The sequence below is a fragment of the Anolis carolinensis genome, chromosome 5 (assembly GCF_035594765.1).
Source record: "Anolis carolinensis isolate JA03-04 chromosome 5, rAnoCar3.1.pri, whole genome shotgun sequence".
Taxonomy (NCBI): Eukaryota; Metazoa; Chordata; class Lepidosauria; order Squamata; family Dactyloidae; genus Anolis; species Anolis carolinensis.
Window position 1 is genome coordinate 102,002,560 of NC_085845.1, and position 23,724 is coordinate 102,026,283.

The 23,724-nt window shown below is 37.5% G+C and overlaps 3 protein-coding genes across 11 annotated transcripts in view; 2 read left to right on the forward strand and 1 right to left on the reverse strand.

Moving 5' to 3' along the window:
- Window positions 1-5,865, reverse strand: part of ferry3 (FERRY endosomal RAB5 effector complex subunit 3) — a 28,111-nt gene extending 22,246 nt beyond the window's left edge. The window contains exons 1-3 of the mRNA XM_003221380.4: window positions 5,726-5,865; window positions 3,690-3,886; window positions 1,513-1,658 (exon numbers count right to left, since the gene is read on the reverse strand). Coding sequence (XP_003221428.2) covers window positions 1,513-1,658; window positions 3,690-3,885 — 342 coding nt within the window. The 5' untranslated portion in view covers window position 3,886; window positions 5,726-5,865. The remainder of the gene's footprint in view (window positions 1-1,512; window positions 1,659-3,689; window positions 3,887-5,725) is intronic.
- A 71-nt stretch (window positions 5,866-5,936) lies between these two features.
- rad51ap1 (RAD51 associated protein 1) lies at window positions 5,937-14,153 on the forward strand. Of its 3 annotated transcripts, none has more exons than XM_062982009.1 (6): window positions 5,937-6,075; window positions 7,807-7,996; window positions 9,476-9,525; window positions 10,472-10,613; window positions 10,970-11,079; window positions 13,462-14,153. In XM_062982009.1, exons 2-6 carry the CDS (start codon window positions 7,977-7,979, stop codon window positions 13,593-13,595), a joined length of 456 nt encoding a protein of 151 aa, XP_062838079.1. In that variant the 5' UTR covers window positions 5,937-6,075; window positions 7,807-7,976; the 3' UTR covers window positions 13,596-14,153. The 3 variants fall into 3 exon arrangements, with proteins under 3 accessions (XP_062838079.1, XP_062838080.1, XP_062838081.1); XM_062982010.1 differs by lacking the exon at window positions 5,937-6,075 and adding an exon at window positions 6,108-6,280; XM_062982011.1 differs by lacking the exon at window positions 5,937-6,075 and adding an exon at window positions 6,108-6,271.
- Window positions 14,154-14,308: 155 nt separating this feature from the next.
- Window positions 14,309-23,724, forward strand: part of dyrk4 (dual specificity tyrosine phosphorylation regulated kinase 4) — a 45,186-nt gene continuing 35,770 nt past the window's right edge. For 6 of the 7 annotated variants that reach the window (XR_010006541.1, XM_062982003.1, XM_062982005.1 and 3 more), the window contains exons 1-5: window positions 14,309-16,214; window positions 19,038-19,140; window positions 20,178-20,262; window positions 21,161-21,252; window positions 21,430-21,564. Coding sequence is in view for 6 of the 7 variants with exons in the window: in XM_062982003.1 (XP_062838073.1) it covers window positions 15,916-16,214; window positions 19,038-19,140; window positions 20,178-20,262; window positions 21,161-21,252; window positions 21,430-21,564 (714 nt within the window). In the remaining variant the exon portion in view is untranslated. The remainder of the gene's footprint in view (window positions 16,215-19,037; window positions 19,141-20,177; window positions 20,263-21,160; window positions 21,253-21,429; window positions 21,565-23,724) is intronic. The other variant, XM_062982007.1, reaches the window with a different exon arrangement.

Here is a 23,724-nt window from a genome sequence, read left to right on the forward strand (position 1 = left end):
CTTACAGTATTTTTCATCCACACTCCAGTCTTCTAATTTTTCTGCTAAAGAAGTGTACTCATGTATTCATTTACTACTGATTTCTTTGCTTCTAAAACATCATCAATTGTAAGACAGACCACCAACAGAAAAAAGCTTAATTTATAAAAATGTATCCTTGATTCTGGAGCCCCGGTGGCGAAGTGTGTTAAAGCACTGAGCTGCTGAACTTGCAGACCGAAAGGTCCCAGGTTCAAATCTCGGGAGCGGAGTGAGCACCTGCTGTTGCTCCAGCTTCTGCCAACCTAGCAGTTCGAAAACATGCAAATGTGAGTAGATCAATAATTACCGCTCCGGCGGGAAGGTAACGGTGCTCCATGCAGTCATGCCAGCCACATGACCTTGGAGGTGTCTACGGACAACGCCGGCTCTTCGGCTTAGAAATGGAGATGAGCACCAACCCCCAGAGTCGGTCACGACTAGACTTAACGTCAGGGGAAAACCTTTACCTTTTTTACCCTCGATTCTAAGACACACCCTATTTTTAGATATGTTTATATCAAGAAAAAGATGCATCTAAGAAATGAAGATATTTCTACAATGTTTCTCAGTCTTACATAAATGTAAGACAATCTGTCTTTGAAGTCAACTTTTGTTACTTCCAGAACTTGAGAGCTTGTTCAGTGTCTTGATCCTAAGAGTCTTCCTGGAGATAGCATGGTTTGAAACTCTGCAGGAATGACATGTGAAATCATAACCTTCATTTAACAACCCTCTTTCCTGAATCACCTTCAGAGGACTTTTCTATTCTTTCTTCATAGTAAAAGAGCCTGCCTATGAAGTTCCTTTAAAGTCCCCTTTCTTTAAAAAGCACTAATGCTGCATATCCTTTTAATCAAGTCTAATTATCCACTTACATGTGGCAGATGTTTTGTGCAGTGACTCTCACCATGCAAAAGGGCTTTGGTAGCTAATGCAGCACTCTGCCCATGGTTGTGCAGAACTTCCATCTTCAGTTGACTAAGGAAAAGCAACGCTTCAGCAGTATAGTACAGAAGCAAATGTTTTGCCTCCCTTACAGACGCTGGAGTACAAACTGGTTTGTTCCCTGAAGATATGAATATTCCTCATCTTCTATGTATTGGAATGCAGATGGTATTTTTCTCCATAAAAAAGAGCCCAGTATGCTAAACAGATAGACTTATTTATTTAAAACTATGGAATGGTCAACAGACATTTGAAATTGGGAATCCGTTATGCGACTGAGAATGTAGGTCCTGCATAGAATGACCATGAAAATAAAATTGCATCTCAAAGTTGGGGTTGTGCTTTTGAACATTAAGTTCAAATATAACCATTCTTAATGCATTAATATTCCCTTCAATTCTAGGAGGAATCCACAAGGGATGTCTTCATTTCCATTTCATATATCTCCATTACCAAAGTAATATGCTCACAAGGGAACAAAGTCTGAAAAAAGCCAGTCTTATTTTCAAGTGAATCTTCTAAAATTAGTATTAAAACAGCTCTTACCTCTGTGTAAGTTTTGGCCCAAGTATTTGCCAGCTGGTTCAGATCTACTTCACCAGATTTTACTGCTTCTAGGGCTACTTCTGCTTCTGTATCATAATCTTCTATTGATTTCTCCTCAATTAATCTACTAAGAGATTCCTTTAAATCTGTCATATTAAGAGGAGAAATAATCCATCAGTTGAAATTCACATTATACTTGCACTTTCTAATGACTGCAAATCATTTTTTAAATTGATTAGCAAAAGCACTTTCTAATAAGCCAGAGTTTCCTTAAACCCTATTACTCGTAATATTCAAAACTGTTAGACTTTTCAGAATATCTAAGAATTAAGCTATTTTCCAGCTTAATTGCAGTTATATACTGTAGATTCTCCATTAACCGGAACTTAACAACCAGAAATCTCAAGAAGCTGGCAAAAAATTGAAGAAATACTTCAAAATAAAAGAGCTGTTTTTGTAATACAGTAAAACAATAGAACTGTGTTACAGTAAGTAAACTTTGTCTTTTTCTTAATTTACTTTTAATTAATATATTTCAATATTAATACCAAGTTGATAGAGAGTTTATGGTATGGTGAAGTAGGAGGTATATCCACTATCTACCTATCTCCATGAGTGCCAGTTTACGGACAGTCTACTGTAATAATAATAACAATAACAACAAGATAAAACACAAAACTATTAAAACACTTATATTAAAAGACATAGACAAAGGGTAAAACACATTAAAATCATTCATATCAGTTAAAATGTCTGTTTAAGTTCACAGTTAAAAATTGACTAGGTAGACTGCAGGAAGAGATTGGTCTTTATGTTTTAAATTCAGACAGCTTGTTTAGCACAACTGGCATATCAGCCAAAGTTGATCAAAACGTAACAGCTCCTTGTTTGAGGAGCAGCGCCATCATCTGGAAACTGCCTGAAAGATATGACCGAAGCCACTTCAATGCAGTGTTTCTGATTCTTAACCTCCCTAGAACCCCATTCTAGAACTATACCATGGTTTATGGTACGGTATCAAATGCTGCTAAGCACCAATAGGAACACACTCCTCCTGTCAGTGATAAGATAGAGATCATCTACTAAAGCAACAGTAGCAGTTTCAGCTCTATCCTGCTCTGAAGTCAGTTTGAAATGGGTCAAGGAAGTATGTGTCGTCCAAGACTGCCTGGAATTGGAAAACACTGTCTTTTTGTTCGCCAAACAAAGAAAAAATGAGACACCAGTCTGTAATTATTAAGGTCAAGAGGATTGAGAAAGGACTTTTTCAGCACTGAGATTGCTTCTGAGATGACATATTAGGTAATATAAAGTGATGAATAGGAAATGATACATTCTTGGGCAGAATTTTGAAGTTCACTGGTAGCCTACCAGTTCCTGGTATTCCTGAGTGAAATCGGTTATTTGGATTTATTCCTTGAAACTGGATGGGATAATTGTATCCTGTTGCTTCTATGGGATCTCTTGGCAGTTTTCACCATCACTGATCATGCTATTCTTCATGACCTCTTCTCTAGGATGGGATATGGCTCTATAGTGACTCTTGTCCTTTTTGAAGGGGAAAGCTCAGAAGATGGTGCTGGGAGATTCCTGTTCAACACCTGAGTTACTGGTCTGTGAAATTTTTCAGGATTTGCCTGCGTATTATTTTCTTCTGCTCTAGAGACTAGGACTCTAGATTCCACCTAAACATTAGAAAGAACCTCCTAACAGTTAGTGCTATTTAACAGTGGAATATGTTGCCTCTGAGTGTAGTAGTGTCTCCTTCTCCAGAAGTTTTCAAATAGAGGCTAGATGGCCACCTATTGGGAGTGCTTTAATTATATTATCCTGCATAGCAGGGGGTTGGACTAGATGGCCATTGTGGTCTCTTCCATCTCTATGATTCTATAATTTCATTTAGATGGGCTTGGTGACTATGAAGTATGTTGCCATAATATTTCTCAATTTGAAAAATGTATTTAATTTAGCCCTTCTGCCTATAAAGAATATTTTTAAAATGTAACAAGTGTAATCATGCACCCTGAGGCAGGAAATGATAGTATAATACTCATCTCAAAATAAAGATGTCAGATTAGCCTAATATTTCAGATTAATGACCCCTGCCATATTTTCACAATGCTGAATGTCTACTTCAGAATAAACTTAGTTGAGCTACTCATATAGGAAATCCTTACCATTTTCTATGAAGCAAGGCAGGTTGTGAAGAAGCATTAGACGGCCAAGCAAATGGCTAACGTTTTCTTGCACTGGGAATTTCAGTGGAACTTTAAGCACAAAATGTTGATTTCCAGAGCTGAACGTATACACAAATTCTCTCTCCATACCACTGTTTTTTCCTTGGTTATTCTTTGTTTTAACCATTTCCTGCATTCTAGGAAAGTATAATTGTATAATTATTATATTGTCACATTGACACAGAGGTTTTGAGCAGTAAACATTGTATAGCATTGCTGTCCTTATTTCATCTTCTTTACATACTCTAGTAAAAAAAACCAATTATTTCAACTTGTCCCATACTCTAGAACTTCTGAATACAGAAGATGCATCTCAATATGGTAGAAAGTTATTTCAGTTGTCTGAATATTTTTATGCTTTTTAACATCTTCTCCAATGAGCTATAAAATATAAAGGACAGGACACACACATATGTGAATGTGTATATGTGTATATAAAAACATCATGAAGTACAGTCAAATAATAGTGACCTGCAAAATAGTTTGTGCATGTGTATGCTCCTTGATGTCATCTCTCGACCTATGGTGGCCCCATGAATTTTGAAAGGTTTTCTTAGGCAAGGAATATTCAGAGATGATTTTGCCAGATCCTTTCTCTGATATGTTGCCTATTGCACCCAATATTCACTGTTGGACTGCCTTCCAAGTATGCACCAGGGCTGTCCCTGCTTAGCTTGCAAGATTAGACAGGATCTGGCGCAGTCAGGGTCACTTAGGCCCTTTTTACACTGCCAAATAATCCAGGTTATTAAAGCAGAAAATCCACATTATCTGCTTTGAACTGGACTATTTTAGTATACACTGCCAAATAATCCAGTTAAAAGCAGATAACGTGGGATTTCATACAGCTGCGTGGAAGGGTCTTCAGGACCCTTCCAGAAAGGCCCTACATCCCAGGATCTGATCACAGGTTTTCTGTTTACAGTAGAGTCTCACTTATTTATTTATTTTTATTTACGGTATTTCTATCCCGCCTTTCTCTACCCAGAAGGGGACTCAAGGCGGCTTTACATAAAAAGGCAGCTATTTGATGCCTTGACAACAATGTTACTTTTGAAAAGTAATTTGCTAGTGCTGTTGGGTTTGTGTTTTTTTTAAAAAAAAAATCAAGTGTACCTAATTGTTATTTGTTACTGGTTAGTTACCTATCCAACGTTTGCTTATCCAACGTTCTGGATTATCCAAGGCATTTTTGTAGTCAATGTTTTCAATACATCGTGATATTTTGGTGCTAAATTTGTAAATACAGTAATTATTATGTAGCATTACTGCATATGGAACTACTTTTTCTATCAAATTTGTTGTATAACATGATGTTTTGGTGCTTAATTTGTAAAATCATAACCTAATTTGATGTTTAATAGGCTTCTTCTTAATCTCTCCTTATTATCCAACATATTCGCTTATCCAACGTTCTGCCGACCAGTTTATGTTGGATAAGTGAGACTCTACTGTATCTCAGATTATCTAGCAGTGTGGACTCATATAATGCAGTTTAAAACAGTAAACCTGGGATGAGATCCTGGAATATAGGGCCTGTCTGGAGAGGTCCTTAGATAATCCAATTCCAATGAGATAATATGGATTATCTGCCTTGATAATCTGGGTTATAAGGCTGTGTGGAAGGGCCCCATGTCTCCTTATGGGGAGAAAAAGTGGGATACAAACACTGAACAATAATAATCTATTCATGCAGAGAAAGAAAATGCTTTTTGCTCATATTTCAAAAAACCCTTTTCATTTCATACAATATTACAGTATTACAAGCATGTACTTTTTGATGAGAGACTTAGGGCCCTTCCAGACAGGCCCTATATCCCAGGATCTGATCCCATGTTTTCTGCTTTAAAGTGGATTATTTGAGTCCACACTGCCAGATAATCTGGGATAAACAGTAAACCTGGGATCAGATCCTGGGATATAGGGCCTGTCTGGAAGGGGTCTTAAACAATGAAACAAAGGGAAACAACGGATACCTTTGTCCACAAGCGTCAACCCGGACACTATGTGAGGTGAAATGTCAGAGGACGGCCATAGAGGGAAAACCACGCTGGAGAAAAGGTTTCCTCAGCCAGGGGAAAAGAGAAGCTGCAAAAGAGCTAGACTTTTAAGACTCTGAAGGAAAAACATAAAAAAAACCGGGGCGCCGTGAGATAATATCCACAAACAGGTCCCTTCTGGAGAAGCGGAGGGAGAAGAAGACCCCGGAAGAAGGCCACAGCGGCGGCGCCTAGTTATTCCGTCACTTTGAGCGTGGCGCATCTCTGACGCAAGGCGCGGGAAACAGCTGCGAGGGGAACGTTGGCGCTGAGAACTGACTGGAAAGGTAACGAAGGTGGTGTGAGTGGAGTGTGTGTGGGGGGGGGGGGGGGGAGGCAGCGAGGTTTCCAAGGCAATGTGTTGTCGAAGGCTTTCATGACCGGAATCACTGGGTTGCTGTGAGTTTTCCAGGCTGTGTGCCCATATTCCAGTAGCATTCTTTCCTGACGTTCTGCCTGCATCCATGGCAGGCAATCTCAGAGGTTTGTGAGGTCTGTTGGAAACTAGGCAAGTGGGGTTTATATAACTGTGGAATGTCCAAGGTAGCAGAAAGAAATAATCCTTGTCTGTTTGAGGCGAGTGCGAATGTTGCAATTGGCCAGCTTGGTTAGCATTGAAAAGCCTTGCAGCTTCAAAGCCTGGCTGTTGCTTCCTGGGGGCATCCTTTATTTGGGAGGCATTAAGTGGCACTTGATTGATGACTGAGGATGGACTGGTTGGATCTTCTTGGGGTCCAAGGCACTCTCAGGATTTTCCTCCAACACCGAAGTTCAAAGGCCTCTATCTTCCTTCACTCAGCCTTCCTTATGGCCCAGCTCTCGCATCCATAGGTTACTATGGGGAATACCATTGCTTTGACTATACTGACCTTCGTTGCCAGTGTGATGTCTCTGCGCATCACTATTTTATCGAGGTTGGCCATTGCTCTCCTCCCAAGAAGTAAACATCTTTTGAGATTTACAGTAGATATAACGAGAGGGAGATTTACAGTAGATATAACGAGATTAATGGTATGGGGGAAGGAGTAATGGGTTAAACCCTTGTGCCAGCTGGACTGCTGACCTGAAGGTTGGGTTGCTGACCTGAAGGTTGCCGGTTCAAATCTGTGAGATGAGGTGAGCTCCTGTGTGTCAGCTCTAGCTTGCAGTGACATGAGAGAAGCCTCCCAGCAGGATGGTAACACATCCGGGCGTCCCCTGGCCAACGACTCTGTAGACGGCCAATTCTCTCACACCAGAAGTGAATTGCAGTATGTTCTCAAATCGCTTCTGACACTATAAATTTGGGGGCAATATGTATTTTGGATATCCGATATCTGCTGTGTTATAAATGTATTTATTTATTTTACAAACAAAAATTAAAAACTTGAAAAAAGAAATAAAAAATTAAGGCCAGTTTCTCCACTGGTTTTATAATTTACACACAGAGCATGTTATGTGTGTTTTAAAGACTTTTTGGAGGTTGTGTTGACAGAAACTTTGGAAAATTACAAGTATGAGATTAATATAATTGTGAATAGACATGAGTGTGTTCAACTCTCCCAAAAAGATATGTGTAAAAGGGAACTCCATGTTTTAATAACACCATGCTTTACTATTTGGGGAAAGTTCATTTCACATGTACAGTATTATTTTAAAAACAATATAAAGATGTGTCTGCATGGAAAAAAATTAAATGCTGTTATATGCATTTTGCAGTGTTCCCAAATGTTGGATAAATGCTTATCCTGCATCATGTATTGCCAGTGAATGTATCACATCCGATTTGGAACTCTGTTCTTATTCTGAACTGGCTACCTGGGATTATTTGGTTTAGATTCAAGAAGGACTTTCCAGTAACTTTTGAAAGTCTTGTGGCAGCTTTTTTGTTCTGCTGGACCAGACTAACATAGCTACTGCTCTTTTTTCCAATTCAGAGAAAAAAATATTCGCTCTGCTGCTGTTTGGTGTTTGACTTAGACACCCGGTTGTCTAATTGTAGCTATGCTAAAAGTCTCAATTTCTCCATTCTTTTTCAGCCAAAGACGACACGAAGTTGCTGGTGTGAAATAGTAAATTCCATATCCAGACAGCAAGGTGCTGTCTGTGGATGTCTTGCTTTTCTCAGCAATTTTGACTCATGCTTCTGCAAAGAGGGCCCAGCTTTAGCAATCCTGTGTGTAAACTACGAACTTGAGGCCGACTGGAAATGGCACGACCGGTGCGTAGGTGTGTAGGTCACATTCTCTAATTTTCTTGGTCATGATTGAGTGGTTTCTGAGTAGCCATAGAAAGAAATGTGTAAAAAGCCCCTTTCTCAGTAAATTAGAGGTGGAAGATGGTACTCAGTTCTAAACCTTCAGTATACCTGAAATAAGGCCTTTTTGTATAAAACCGAAACAATAACAGATCTTATTTGGCACTTTGGCTTAGAAAAGTCATATCTTTTGAGATGAAGTGAGTATCAAGGCTGAGCTATGATGGTTCCTTAAAACTCCCTTGTCTTACTTGCTAATATATTTAAATATTTTTTTTATTCACAGTGTCCTTTAATAGGATTGGAACAAAAAGCAGTAGCTATTTTTCTCATAAACTCTTTCAAATGTTGCAATTATTTTTGTATATTTTTGCATCTTTGAGAGAAAGAAGGAATATTATTTAAATGGGTTGCAATGTGAAATGAATAAATGACACAGTCTTTTTAATTACTTTGACTTTATGGTAACTGTTGGTAGAACCTTGTCAATAAAGAAAAAAAGTAAAAAGAAACACTGAATATCCTAAAACACATAATTCCAGTTTCGGGCATAAATTTAATATTTGTTGCCCAATTTAGACCTAAGAGACTAATCAGATGTATTTGAAAAAAGTGAACATTTGTTGAAATAATTTGTTGAGATCACTGAAAAATACAAAATAAGTACTGGAAGAAATGAAAGTCATGTCAGGAAATTGCGAAAATTGTTAAGAGTTCTGTTATGGATAAGCTTATCATGGCTGCTGGCATGTGATTTCTATCAAACACCACCATTTCCCTTGTCAATTGATTGGTTCTATGATTGTTAAAGTGACATTTTTAGAGGCAGAAAGAGGCCTGACATTGAAGCTGAAAGGTTCTTCAATGCTAATCAAGGTTGGCTAATTGCAACATTCACATTTGCCTCAAAAGAGACAAGAGTTCGTTCTTGTCACCCTGAACAACCCCCACTTGCCTAGTTTCCAACATACCTCACAACCTCTGAGGATGTCTGCCATAGATGTGGTCGAACCATCAGAAGAGAATGCTTCTGGAACATGGCCATACAGCCTGGAAAACACACAACAACCCTTTTATTTTGGCCATGAAAACCTTCGACAACACCTTGAACATTTCTCGGGCCAGTAGGGGTCCTGAGAAGAAAAGTTTCAGAAACCTTGCTCTAAAGGGACTAAACCAATGGATTTAAATTACAGGAACAAAGATTTTAAGAGGAACTTTTTTACTGTAAAGGTAGCCTGATAGTGTAATACATTGTCTTGGTGGGTGGTGGACTTTCCATGGCTGTTTTTAGTGGTTTTCAAGTGTCTTGGTCAGTGATTAACTATATATATTTACTTTGAATTGTAAAACATATTACATTGTATGCTAAATTTGAAAAAATCTGTGATACTACCATGAGCAGACAAAAAAGCCATTCTTTTATTCTGGGTATGTTTTTTTTCTCCCAGGAATAAGAAAGTAGTTGACTACTCTCAGTTTGGGGATAAAGACAACGATGGTAAGTCATCTATTGTAAAAAAGAACTAGTGATTATTTTACAGTGGCAAGACTTATAATTGCAAGGAATTGGAAGGTAGTAACCAATCTCACGCTAGTAGCATGGTATGGGAAGATATGGAATGTAGCCTTGAATAATAAACTATCAATGGAAATGAAGGTATTTAGGGGTATTTATTGGTCGGTATTTATTGAAGGTATTTATTGGTCGGTTTATATATAAATATATATTAGAGAGTGATAAGGGAAAATAGTACAATCTTGTTGGTCAGAAATTTTGGATATGACATTTGTTTACTGGTTGATTTTAGTTAAGAATACAGAAAAATATAGATAAAAAGTTGAAATAAATTGAAATGATATAGCATGCATTCTTGTATACTGTATATTATTAAATTCACAACACTAATTATTAACTGATAAAATCATCATATTTGTACTGTAGTATTATATATAATTATTAATGAACTTTAAATTTACTTAAATATGACACTGGCTATTCATATTAAACTAAAAGGAATTAACTTGACTATGAGATTAACTATTTAGTTCACTAGAGCATTTAGTATCTTTCTCCATTAGTTAAGTGTGTTTATTGGTTTCCTGCATATTTTTAGGGGCTGACATAATATTAATTTCATTAATTAATTTCAACAATAAAATGAGGGAGTTTAGAAAGGAGTGGGCATGTGATCCACAAGGTGTACTTAGTCACCCTGGCATGTAAGATAATAAAAATTAAACTTTGGCTATCAAAAGTCTGCATTTTGCAATTGTAGTATGTATTAGGCTTCAAATCCATATTTCACTACTTTAGAATTTTATACCATTTGCAACTTTGTGTTGTGCTGTGCAAGTCACTGGAATATTGGAGAAATGTATATCTTTGGATTTATATCTTACTTTGGATTTAAGTAATTTACCTCTAATGCATTTTTGTTAAATAGATGATGACTTTGCAAGTGTTACTGTCCATTCAAAGAAAAAGTCAAGAAGAGAGTGCTTAGAGTCAAAGAAAGAAAAAATAGACAAGCAAAAACAGTCCCGTAAAGATGACATTCAGTCACAGAAGCTTTCACCAAATGAGAGGTAAGATAAATCAGAAATTAACAAATAATTGCTTCCTTCGTATGCAAAATAGCGATGTATTAAAGAAAAACCTAACGTGAGTTTACTTTAACATCCGTTTGGATGTGACTTACATGGCTAGTATAGGTGTCTTATTGACTCTCTTTCAATTGTGGTTGACAAAATAGAACCCATCATCAAGAACATAAGCTCTGCCCCATTTTTACACTATTAGTAAATAGTAACATTGGTGTTAATCTTTATCATTCTGTTTATTAAAGGACCTCTTTTTATAAACATTTAAAGCCAGCATCTAAGACTTAGAATATGACTGATATTTAACATATTTTCAAAATGTGTTTCTTAAATTGTTTCAGAGTTGCCTTGGATGACAGACTTTACAAGAGAGACATGGAAATTGCCTTAGCATTGTCAGTGAATGAATCATCAGGAAATAGCCATATCCTGCAAGATTTGCAGGGACAAGGTGATCTTTTTAAGAGTTCATGATAAAAAAATCAAATGTAGTTGTTTATTGCTGTTCTTATAATCATGGTGCCAGTTTAGAAAGATAATTAGTTATTCCTATTTGGCTCAACTATGAGCTAGCGTGATATAGTGGTTTGTGTGTTGAATGTTGGAAACCAGATAGATATGCTGCTAGGCTATAGAAACTCACTGGGTAGCATTGGGCAAATCACCCTCACAGGAAGGCAATAGAAACCCATATATGAACAAATCTTGCTAAGAAAACCTTCATGTACAGGTTTATTTGGGGTTTGCATAGTTCAGAAACAAGAACAACGTTCAACTACTGTCCTGTATATGCTTAGCCAGAAATGAGGGATTTGTAAGATACTGCTGTCTTTCACACCATGTGCTACATATTTCAAAAATACTATTTTTTTAGTGCCAGGAGCGACTTGAGAAACTGCAATTTGATTCTTGTGACGGCGCGAGTGGTGCCATCTATATGTCAAACTATAAGTTTCGAGATTTGAATTGTTGTATCATGTCTGATTTTGCCCTTACCCTATAAATGTAGTTGGATTGGTTATTTATATCTGTCAATCAATGTTGTTTGTACCTGTTATATTGCTCACTCAGCAAAACTGTTTGGCTCCACCTCTTCCTGGAGTAGGACTGTGTTTCCTCCTTTTCATTCCACCAGCAAGCTCTCTACCAGATGGACGTGAGAGAGAGACTTGGCTCAAAAAGCCCTTCAAAAGTTACCTCTCAGCACCAATTCTGAGGTTCTTACCCTTGGGACTCACACTTCATGTTCAGGGCCAACCTGAACAACGTTGAGGAGTCTCAAGCGCCTTCACATCAGTCCTTTGGCAACAGAGGAAGACTCTTGTCTTCAGATATAGGTCATTGGACTGAGGCTGAGTTTGCTCCGGCATTCACAGCCAGAGAAAGAGGGAACTGGAAAAGCTCCACGGACTTAAAACAATCAAAGACTGTAATGTATATTTTCTTTTACCCCCTTTGTGAACAATAAACCCAGTTTTTGAGTTATCTACAGTGTTTTGGTCCTTGGGAGTTCCAGTTTCCCTAAAGGAGGGCAAGAAGCAATCCCCTGGGGAAAGATGTCACGTCCATGCCTCTTTCACTAAGAGTACAGCCCCAGGCGCGACGGCACAATTCTGATGTGAGAGAACTGGCCGTCTGCAAGGACGTTGCCCAGAGGATGCCTGGATGTTTTACCATCCGGTTAGAGGCTTCTTTCATGTCCTCACATGGGAAGCTGGAGCTGACAAATGGGAGCTCAACCCGCTCCCTGGATTCCAACCGCCGACCTTTCGGTCAGCAGTCATGTTGGCACAAGGATTTAACCCATTGCCATTGGAGGCTCCAATACTAATGTTGAATTAATCTCATATGAAGTACATTTATATGACACAAACCAGAAGCCTGAACTCATTCTAAGGTTGAGCTTTCCCAACTTTCGTCCTCATTTTTGGTGGTTTCCCTTTCTGTCATTTCTTATACATTTCTGTCATTTCTTATACAAGTTCTTTGTACATCCACCCTTGATTTCATTAGAATGGTTTGCAACTGCAGTATTCCATTTTAAAGAAATTTATATACATCATGAGCCCTTTGAGTGGGATTCTGACCACGAGGTATTGACTAGTATTTAGGTGTTGACTAGTATTTCCCTAAGTTTACTGAAATCAGCTTTCTTGAAGAACAGAGTGTGTTTCTTACTACATTTTGCTTCATCTTTCCTTTGTCCAACAAATCCCAAGATGTTCACTCCCACCCAAGGGTCCTTTTTCCACTTCATTTTTTTTGATAGGATCAGATAAAAAAATAGCTGATCCCCTTGTTGCTTCTTCCACCTTTTGCACAATGAAATTGTCTGTAGTGCAGGTAAGGAATTTGTTACACTCTTAGCAAAGTGTGACTTCCAACAAATATAAGGGTGGTTGAAATCTCCCCTTACTACTCTATCTGTCATTTTTGAATATTTGACATTATGTAGCACAACTTTCTGTTTTTCTTGCTAACTCGTATAGTTTAAAAAGCTTGACTACTTTGTTTTTTTTCAAGGGAGGCTGACAGTTGAATATCAGCCTGTGTGAGCCTTTAGGAATCTGAATGTTTCAAAATCAGTAGTTAGCTTGTTCATCTCTTGTTTGAAGGGATATAAATCACTTATACTTGAATGTTCCTTGTGTATCAGCCTCTCAAAATATGGCTGTTTGAACTGTATGTTAGAGATTAGCTTGGATGTTGTGAAACGCATTCAGACATAACTTAAAAGTCATGTTAATCATTGGGAAATCACATTTGGTATGAATGAAAGCTCAATAAGCATACTAAAATCTTTCTTAAGGCCACTTTTCCATCATCTTTTCAGATGCAGCTGGATACAATCCTAATCCCAGTCAACAGAAGAAAGTCCTTACAAAATCACCCACACAAGGCCTCAGGCTTGGCCTTTCCCGGTTGGCAAAAGTGAAACCATTGCACCCACATTTTGCCAACATCTAAGAATGGCTGTGAGATCTTCAGAGGATTCTAAAATAAAATCAAAAGAACAGGATCAGGTGGAGAAAGTGTCTCATATATATATTGCAGGTAAAAAAACCTATTCCAGATGAGTAGGATTGGCAGGGTTTTTACAAAGAAAACTGCTACCTGAGCTGTTTACACTTTTAAATAATAATATTGGCGCTCCCCTAAACACTGTTCAAATTATTGGCCAATTCTTTCCAGTTCTATAGACATATAATGGCTTGACATTTCATACATTTGTGGCTTCATAAAAGTCAGAAATTAGAAGAAACCAGTCAATTGTGGCTCTGGACTGGAAGAGTTGGACATTTAGTTACAAGCAATCTTGATATAATATCTTCTTGATAGGAAAAAACTATTGTTTTCAGAAGCTTGTGTTGCAGTTTCTCTGACACAAATGTCCATGTTATTCCTCCGATTTTTGTAAGAAGTATTACTTGATTTTTGTGTACAGGTATGCATTTTAATCGTAAATATATGCAGTGTACTGCAACTTTTATAGAAATTAAATAAAATGTTTTTAGAAATGGAAAATTTTACTTGAGTTTGCCATTTCTTTCTTTCCACTATAAAATCTGGCTTATTGTAAGTTTGTCTCTAAAAAGTGGCAGCTCCAAAGAGGCCATGTATTTATATGATATACAACTATAATGAGAGGTTTCCAGATCTGCGAGGAAAATGAGTTCTGGACTGGCGTTTACATGTGGCTTTTTCCTGGTTTGATGATAAGAAATAGGATAAGAAATTGCATTGTAAATTAATCAAGGAATTGTATTGAAGCTAGCAATACTGGTAAAGAATTACTTCCGAGCACCAACGTTTAAGTAACAAAGTCCTTGAATTAGGTGCTTGTGTGTTATATCTATGTTGGCCATTTGCTTTACTGTGGTCAATTTCATAAATCTGTCTACTTTGATCCCTATAGATTTTGACAGGGTAATTCTAGTGTAGATGTTAAGCTTCCAACCTGATTTAAGATATGAGAGGTTGGTGGATAAAGGAATAATTTAAAATTCATCTAATGACTCTGGCTAACCTTTTGGGATTAATTTGAAATTAATTAATTGTTTAATTCATTAATATGTTTAAATGACTCTCTCACTTGTTCCTGAAGTGTCAGTCAATATTTAGCATAGTACTCAGATATGTCCATTATTCCAGGAGGAATAATGCGTAAACTCTAGATTTTTAAAATATGTGTGCACCTTTTATAATTTTTTTTTGCCTAAATATAAGATACCTTATTCAATCATCATCCTTGCTCTTGCCTTTTAAATTGTCAGTCTTCAAGTAACAATTGTCCTTTATCAAATACATTGAGTTACCTTGAAACCTTATTTTAGCTACATTGTCTTCTGAGAGAAAACAGTGGGGGAAGATAATCTGATAAATACATAAACAATAGCATTGAAGTCCTTGCTCTGTAACATTTTGATTCCCCCAAGTAAATATTTTTCTCAGTCCCCTTTTCCAAAGTAAGGGGACTGAAAAAAATATTTGAAGTTGATATCCAGAAATCAACTTCAAGAGCTTGCTGATACTACAGAAATCTTCCTGGAAGTCCCAGCTGCCCCAGTGCATGCATTTAAACTACACCAGTTCTCAGTTTATCCTGAAATAACACTACAGGGGAGGCAAAAAGGCAATATAAAAATATCTGGCTACTATAAGTGAAGTCAAGTCTCTAGGAACAGATAGATTATATCCAAGAGTATAGAAAAAGTGGACAGAAGTAATCCCAGGATCACCAGCAATAATCTTTGAGAATTCCTGGAGAACAAAAGTCCCAGGAAGAGGGCAAACGTCTCCATCTTCAAAAAGGAGAAAAGAAGAGGACCCAAATAACTACATCCAATCAGCCTGATATCAATACCAGGAGAAAGTCTAGAGCTGATCACTGAACAAACAATGTCAAATAGTCTATTTACAGGAAAATTGAACCTTTGTAGGAAATTGATAGAAACTGGGTCTTTTTTTACTTGCCACTTACTTTCTGCAGTTCCATGGAACCTGATCGCTATATCAGAAAGAATTCCAGCCTTTCACTAATGGCATTATTACATCACAGGCACAATCATCTGTAAAATTCCAGTGGCCCATCATGCACCCATTATCCTGTTGCCCCTGGAAGCTATAAATATTGGGGGGAAAGGTTTAAAAACAGCAGAACTGTAACATGACAATGGTAGGCCACTACTTTAATTAGTCTACACACTCGATATTTAGCTGGTAGCTGATTTCCTGTGCCTTCTGTAGAGTTTGCTGTTCATCAGATGAACTTCTGCATATAGCGGGGATGCCACAAAAAAAGAGACCTTCACTTTTGGAGCAGAATAAACAGAAATCTTCTGGCCCCAAACTGGAAACGGGAGATTATCAAGAAAGAACAGGGTGTCCAGATGCTCCACAGAAGATTGCCTACACAACTCCATGCAATTTAAATCTCTCTCCAGTCTCCACGGCAGAAACTGGAGATTCTTTAGACATCTCCTGGAAAACATTTTTATCTGTGTTAAGATCAATGGAGGAGTGTTCAGAAAACAAGATTAATGCTTTGGTCCCACAGCTGATAACATCTCAGCCAGTTCTGCCAAGGTAAGAAATTGTGAACAATCTGTTTCTTACACATTTCTGTTAAACAATATGCGTATTAGAGTGAATATTTCGTCTGATACTCTCAGCTGGTAAGTAAGATAAAATCTGATGAACCTATTACAGGTTCTACCACTTTCAAAGGAGAAATGATGGAATTGATAGAAGCAGGGTATTTTGAGTCATGTTGGTTCATTTATGGAGACCACAAATAAAACTCACATAACTTGACCCTTGAGAAATGCAGCTAAGACCTTGCGGTTTTTTAATGATTGTTAAGATGTTTTACTATGGATTATTGTCTATATCGTATTTCAGTTTATTGCATTTAAGCTTTCTTAAACAGTTAGTCAAAAACTTGGCTAGTAATAACTTTACACACAGAGGAAGGGTATTACAGTATGCTAGCAATGTGTGATAGTCATCCATACCATAAAACATGTTTTCAGATTTTATGTAAGAGGAAAGTAAAATGTATGGACAATGTGTCAATTAATAGGCTCTGGAAATTTTCTTTAAGCATAAATTAGATTTAAATTTTGGATTACAGCTAGGAGAACTGTTAAGAGAGGTTATGTCTGCTGTGCATATGCTAAGTAACCTCTGTATCTACAGATTCTGTATCCATAGATTCAACCATTCATGACTCATGACAAACCTTGATTTCGACATTTTAGATAGGTGACACCATTTTATTAAGTCATTGCATATAATGGGAATTGAGCATCCACAGCTTTTGGTATATACAGGGCATCTTGGAAGCAAACACACTACATAACTAGTCAGAAATATGCTGTGAAAAATCAATTGAAATAAGCATCCAAGAGAAGTATGAGCTTTTTGTCAACAGTTTACAGCAGTTTACATGCAAACTGCTTAGATAAAATTTCATTTGTATTCATTGGGGCAATCAAAGGGTTAATTAATACAAGAATATTAATTAGCCCCTCCTCTTGAGTAAAAAGTCTAATATTGCTAGAGTGAAATAAAAAGAAAATCATGAACATGTGAACACAGACACACAAACGCTCGTACAGAATCCTCCATGAACTCACTCTGTATAAATCAGGGATTGTAGACCAGAATCTAAAATTCAGTTCTGGAACATTCTAAGCTATTAGTTTTATGGCAACAGCTCCTTGTGTTGTGACTCAGCCTTTGTGAGACTCTGATGAGGATTCTGGGATGCAGTTTGAGGATTCTGGGATGCAGTTTCCAGATGATGGGATTCAGGTTCAGGATGAGTTTCAAGATGACTCTGATGGGAATTATGGGATTCAGATGCAGAGTGTTCCTGCTGTAGGAGATGAGGAAGAGGGAGGTTTTCCCTCAGGAAGGAATGTGGTTGTTAATGAGGATGGTTTTCAGGTGCAAGAAGCAGAAAGGGAGAGAAGTTCCCAGCCTCTGTTTGATAACGCTAACAAGCCCTGTGGCCTTGAAAGTGAAAGCAATGAGGCCATGTCTTTAGATCGTCTGGAATTTCGGGGGTTGCATAGAAGTCTCCGAATAGCAAGTAAGAGGGAGTTCAAAGGGCAAAGAAACGCCTTTATGTTATGCTATTAAAACTGTTGAGAGAGAGAAATTCGTCAAAGCAATTTCCTCGCTTGAATCAAAAACCAAGTCTGCTTTCCTGTGTTACTTTGTAGTCTGGTTGTATCCACATTTCTGGGACTTTGGCTTCGTTTTAAGTACATTGTTTCATGCCTAATGTTTCCATGGATTTGTCTCTTTCAGCCTTGTTTTTATAACTCTTTACTGGAACCGAACTTTTACCTTTTATGATCTATCTTTTCCTTATTTTGTAATAAACTACAAAAGCCTACGTCCTGTGTGCAGTCTAGTGTCTCTAGCAAGGTGAAGCTAACCTGAGGTGTGATACCTTGTACTAGGCTTCTACCCCTTTTCATTTTCTTTACAACTCCCTTGTCCATTTAAACATTTGAATGTTCTATATGTGCATGGGCATGAACACACAACTGTGGAATTCCACCCTGAGATTTTTTTTGTGTCAGAAGTGAATTGAGGCAAATCACTTCTGGTGTGAGGGAATTGACCGTCTTCAAATACGTTGCCCAGGGGACACCCAGATGTGTTACCAGCCTGTAGGGGGCTATCGCCGCATGGGAAGCTAGGGCTGACAGATGGGAGCTCTCTCCGTCTTGTGGATTGAAACCGCCAACCTTCAAGTTAGCTGTTCAGCTGGCACAAGGGTTCAACCCATTGCGCCACCCTGAGATGACTGTTCTGTATTATGAACAAAGTATGAGCAGCGGGAAAGAGAAATGGGGGAAGAAAGAGCTAGCTGTTAGTTTAAGATGTCATGTTGGAATTTCCCAGAGCTGAACATTTTGGGGCAGAAACCCCTGTTTTATATGGAATGAGATCATGCAAAACTGCTATGCCTGTGTGTGCATTTTGGCAGTGGTGAGTGTATGTGTATAAGTGTATAGGATTTCATCTAACATAAGAAACAGTACCATTGGAGCTATGAAATATAAAAATAATGCTCTAGAGAGGTTATTAAAGATAATTTTAAAAATCTGAGGAAATTATTTTGGGGAAGAAAGGAGCACAGAATTTAATTTTTTTAAAGTGTGTTTGGACTCATAATTATAATGACATGAATTCCATTGCTAGTATTAACTAGTGCTACAGAAGTGGTGGTTTTTTGGCACATTTGGAAAAAAAAATGCTAGTCCCCCGCATAAGATAGCCTGAGAAGCAATGGTTCAAATAATCACAACACATACGTTGATCTTATATTCCTAAAATGCAAAGCACACATTGCTTGCATTTACAGATTTTATTTAATGATATATTCTTTAGGAAAAAGGTTGCCACCAAATCTGAAAAGACAAGAAGAGGAAGATCAAGTGCTCTGCCTGTTATACTAAAACCTGGAGAAAAGGCAAATGGAATATTTCAGAAGGTGAGCAACGTGGTTTTGGGGTCGCTGTATGCCGATACTTACTTTCTTGTAAGTTTGAACTGACATATAGCACCAGTATGCCTCACTTAGTTTAATTTAGTTTAGTCTTAGATGTAGAATAGATGTATGTTTGATGTTGTTGTATGTATGTTATTGTTCTGATTTTTGCTCTCTTTTTTGATTTTTATTATATCTTAACTGTAGTTTTATGTAGTAAAAATGTGTGTATTAATAAAATATCTAATAATATAAAATGACAAGATGATTACAAACATAGCATGTTTACAGGAAATGACAAGATGATTACAAACATAAAATGTCATTTCCTGGAACTGTGGCAAAAATTGTGAATGAGGCAAAGTGATTACATAAGAAAAAAACATGTTTAAAATACCATATATACTCGAGTATAAGCTGACCCGAATATAAGCTGAGGCACCTAATTTTGCCACAAGAAAACTGCGAAAACATTGACTCAAGTATAAGCCGAGAGCAATAAATTTCAGAAATAAAAATAGATACCAATAAAATTACATTAATTGAGGCATCGGTAGGTTAAATGTTTTTGAATATTTACATACAACTCTAAGATAAGACTGCCCAACTCTGATTAGATCATTATTCTCATCTTCTTCAATGTAAATGCCCTTATGTATCCTTTTAATAATAATAGAGTACAATAATAAATGTAATAACAATAATATCAGAGTGAAATAATAAATGTATTATTAATAATAAAAACAGAGTAAAATAAATGTAATAGTAACAATAATAATAATAAATGTAATAATATCAATAAAAATAGAGAAAAATAATAAATGTACCATATATACTCGAGTATAAGCCGACCAGGACCCTCACTTGAGTATAAGCCGAGGGGGCGCTTTTTCAGTCCTAAAAGGGGCTGAAAAACTAGGCTTATACTCGAGTATATACAGTAATTTTTCATCCAAATGTTTAGTCAGTTACATTTTCTAATAGTATTGATTAATCGTTCTTATGGATTCATTATATATTTGTCCTATTCTTTTGCATAGGAAAGAGAATTTAGTGCTGCTATTGCCAACTCAAAACAAGATGGAGAGAAAAATAGAATAGGATCAGGTCAGCCAGATTCCTGTCGTAAGTAAAAGTTTACTTTTGAGCTTCTTTTATTTTGAAATGTGCTAGATATATTCATGTATAAGTCAACCTCATGTGTATGTCAAGGGCAAGTTTGGGGGCCAAAAGTATGGATTTTGATATGACCCATGGATAAATTGAGGGTAAAACTTCAAGGCATGTAACATATTTAAAGGTAAAGGTTTCCCATCGACATTAAGTCTAGTCGAGTCCGAGACTGGGGGTTGGTGCTCATCTCCATTTCTAAGCCAAAAAGCCAACATTGTCCATAGACACCTCCAAGGTCATGTGGCCGGCATGACTGCATAGAGCACCGTTGCCTTCCCACCAAAGCGTTACCTATTGATCTACTCACATTTGAATGTTTTCAAACTGCTAGGTTGGCAGAAGCTGGGGCTAACAACGGGAGCTCACCCCGTCTCACGGATTCAAACCGCCGACCTTCCAATCAGCAAGTTCTACAGCTTAGTGGTTTAACCTGCAGTGCCACCTATAATCTAGTATACATATACATAGCTATCATCATCATCATAGATGATCACTCGTGGCTGAGTATGATTGCCTTACAAGTGGAGGATCTTGGTGGTGGATCTGCAAATGACTGTAGAAACTTATTCTGGATCTGCATAGTTTTTTGCAGTGAGGACATACATTTCCAAATGCAAGGTGATCCCAACAAGGGTTTGCTTGATCCCAAGAACAGAAATTCCCTTGAGGTTTCAAAAGTTGGTTATTTTTTGCTTTACTAAAGGAGGTGACAATTTAATTTGTCTTATTCTGCAGCATATCTAGGAATAATCATCTTGAATGATTAATTCCAAATGAGCACTGTTGATTGCACTGTAACACTGTTGGGTGTTTAACATATGCACACTTAACTTATCTTTTTTCCAAATAGAAAAGACCCCTAAGGGAGATGTGTGCCATACAGCAAGCAAAATCAAGACAGATCAAGCACCAAGTGAGACAAGTTTCTCCCATTTACCTCTGGTAAGCAACCAATTTCCAACTATTGGTAATAATTCATTATGGATAGAACAAATATTCTATGTGATCCTGCATGTCTTCCCAAGTACAAAATAATTCAGTTTTTAATTTTGAGAATACAGCTTTAAAGAGAGAGGGGCAGAAATGTAAGACTCAAAATATCTCGACTTATTGTTACAGTCACTACCTCATCCCAAAGGTGCGCTCCAAAGAAATTGGGAAGCACCTTCTTTAATTCCCCAAGAGAATACATCCCTGACACACAAGTTCAAGAAAGGAAACATAGGGCTAAGTCATAAAGACCGGCATCAGCAGGTGAGATCAAAGTTTAGGTATTTCATATATTCTATTGCCTCTCTGACCCTTAGGATAATCCGTGTGACTTGTCCTGTTGACATGCTTTACTTAATTGTTCTTCAAAAACCTAGTATTGCTGGATCTTCCTATTCACTGGTTCTGCATCCATGGATTCAAACGATTAAGTTCGAAGATACTCAGGGGGAAAAAATCCAAAGAGCAAACCTTGATTTTGTTCTTCACCAGACACTAAGCTGAAGTGTAGGCATGCACTGATGCAGCCTCCTGAGATATCACACGCACCCAGACTCACTCTGGCAATAATTTTGAATTGTTTTCACCATTTCATATAAGGAACACCATTTTAATATGCCATTTTGATAACCACAGGGTGGGTCCTAGAAGCAAACGGCAGTGAATATCAACGTATCTTGAGAACTGAGTCTCACCCCACTTTGTATGGTGTATGTGCAAAAAGAGTCCTTATTTGGGCTATTTTTACCTCTTAGAGAAGGAAGCACAAACATCTCAAAAGTATTAATGTGGTTATCACAACCTTCTAATACATTTGCCTCATCTATAAGAGCAAAAAAAAAATCCTACCACCTCTATTTCTGACATTGTAGGAATGTATGATGAACACCAGGTTTAATCGTGATTTTTTTTCTTTTAGATTGTTGTGATAGTTTTTAAAACTCATTTCTTCCTCCAGAGTTTCCAGGGACAAATGGTCTTTTGCTATATGGGCCCATCAGGATCAAGGGGACATCGTGTGTGTGTTAGATTGGCAAGCATTGCCATTTTTTAAAAAAAAAAGTTCAGTTCTACTTGCTGGGGAGTATGTGTTTGTTTAACATTGGATGATTCCATTTATTATTTTATTAATAATTAGCTGTGCCTGGCCACGCGTTGCTGTGGTTTATGGGAATGTTTTGTTGGCCAGGTGGAGTAGCAGTGAATAGCCTTGCAGCCTCAAAGCCTGGCTGTTTTCTTCTTATGGGAATCCTTGTTTGATGAGCTGGAATACAAAGGAATAGGCTTGCTGCTTGGAAGGCTGGGTTCTAGGGAATGGTTTTTTGGGTTGCTAGAATTGCAATGAATAACCTCACTACTTCAAAGCCTTTCTGCTTGCTACTTTGGGGACTCTTTGGTTGGTCAGCTTCAGTAGTACAGAGTAGTATTGCTGCTTCAAAGCCTGGCCCTGATTGTTTCCTGTTTGGAATTCTCCTGTTTTCAGAGTGTTGTTCTTTATTTACTGACCAGGTTGTAGAGCTTTGTAATGCAGGGTGCCTGGTTTTACTCATTTTCATGGTTCACAGCACCCCAATAATAATAATAATAATAATTATTATTATTATTATTATTATTATTATTATTATTACTATTATTATTATTATTATTATTGGCAGAAACCAGTAATACTGGCAGAAACCAGTACAGGTGGTCCCGGTGGTGATCGGCACATTGGGTGCTGTGCCAAAAGATCTCAGTCAACATTTGGAAACAATAGACATTGACAAAATTATGATCTGCCAACTGCAAAAGGCCACCCTACTGGGATCTGCGCACTCATCTGAAAATACATCACACTCCTAGACACTTGGGAAGTGTTCGACTTGTGATTTTATGATACGAAATCCAGCATATCTATCTTGTTTGCTGTGTCATACAATAAATAATAATAATAATAATAACTCTGAAGTGGAGGGTATGCAGAGAAAGAGGGCAATTAGCATTGAATGGCCTTGTAGTTTGAAAACCTGGCTGATTCCTTCCTGGGAGAATCTTTTGTTGGGAGGTGTTAACTGACCCTGATTGTTTCCTGTCTGGAATCTCCTGTTTTCAGGGTGTTGTTCTTTATTTACTGTCCTGGTTGTAGAGTTTTGTAATGCTGGGTGCCTGGTTTTACTCATTTTCATGGTTCACAGCAACTTAATAATAATAATAATAATAATAATAATAATAATAATAATGACTCTGAAGTGGAGGGTGCGCAGAGAAAGAGGGCAATTAGCATTGAATGGCCTTGTAGTTTCAAAGCCTGGCTGTTTCCTCCCTGAATAATAATGAGAAGAATAATAATAGTAATAATAATGACTCTGAGGTGGGAGATGTCCAGAGAAAGAGGGCATCTTAAAGGGATGAATAATCCCTCTGAGTAGTATCTTAAAGTGCTGG

What these genes read in the sequence shown, in the direction of transcription:
- rad51ap1 (XM_062982009.1), top strand. Translation starts at nt 7,977, where the DNA reads ATGGCACGACCGGTGCGTAG. An exon ending in AAGCTTTCACCAAATGAGAG is followed by an intron (nt 10,614 to 10,969) that starts GTAAGATAAATC and finishes AAATTGTTTCAG; the next exon opens with AGTTGCCTTGGATGACAGAC. An exon ending in GCAAGATTTGCAGGGACAAG is followed by an intron (nt 11,080 to 13,461) that starts GTGATCTTTTTA and finishes TCATCTTTTCAG; the next exon opens with ATGCAGCTGGATACAATCCT.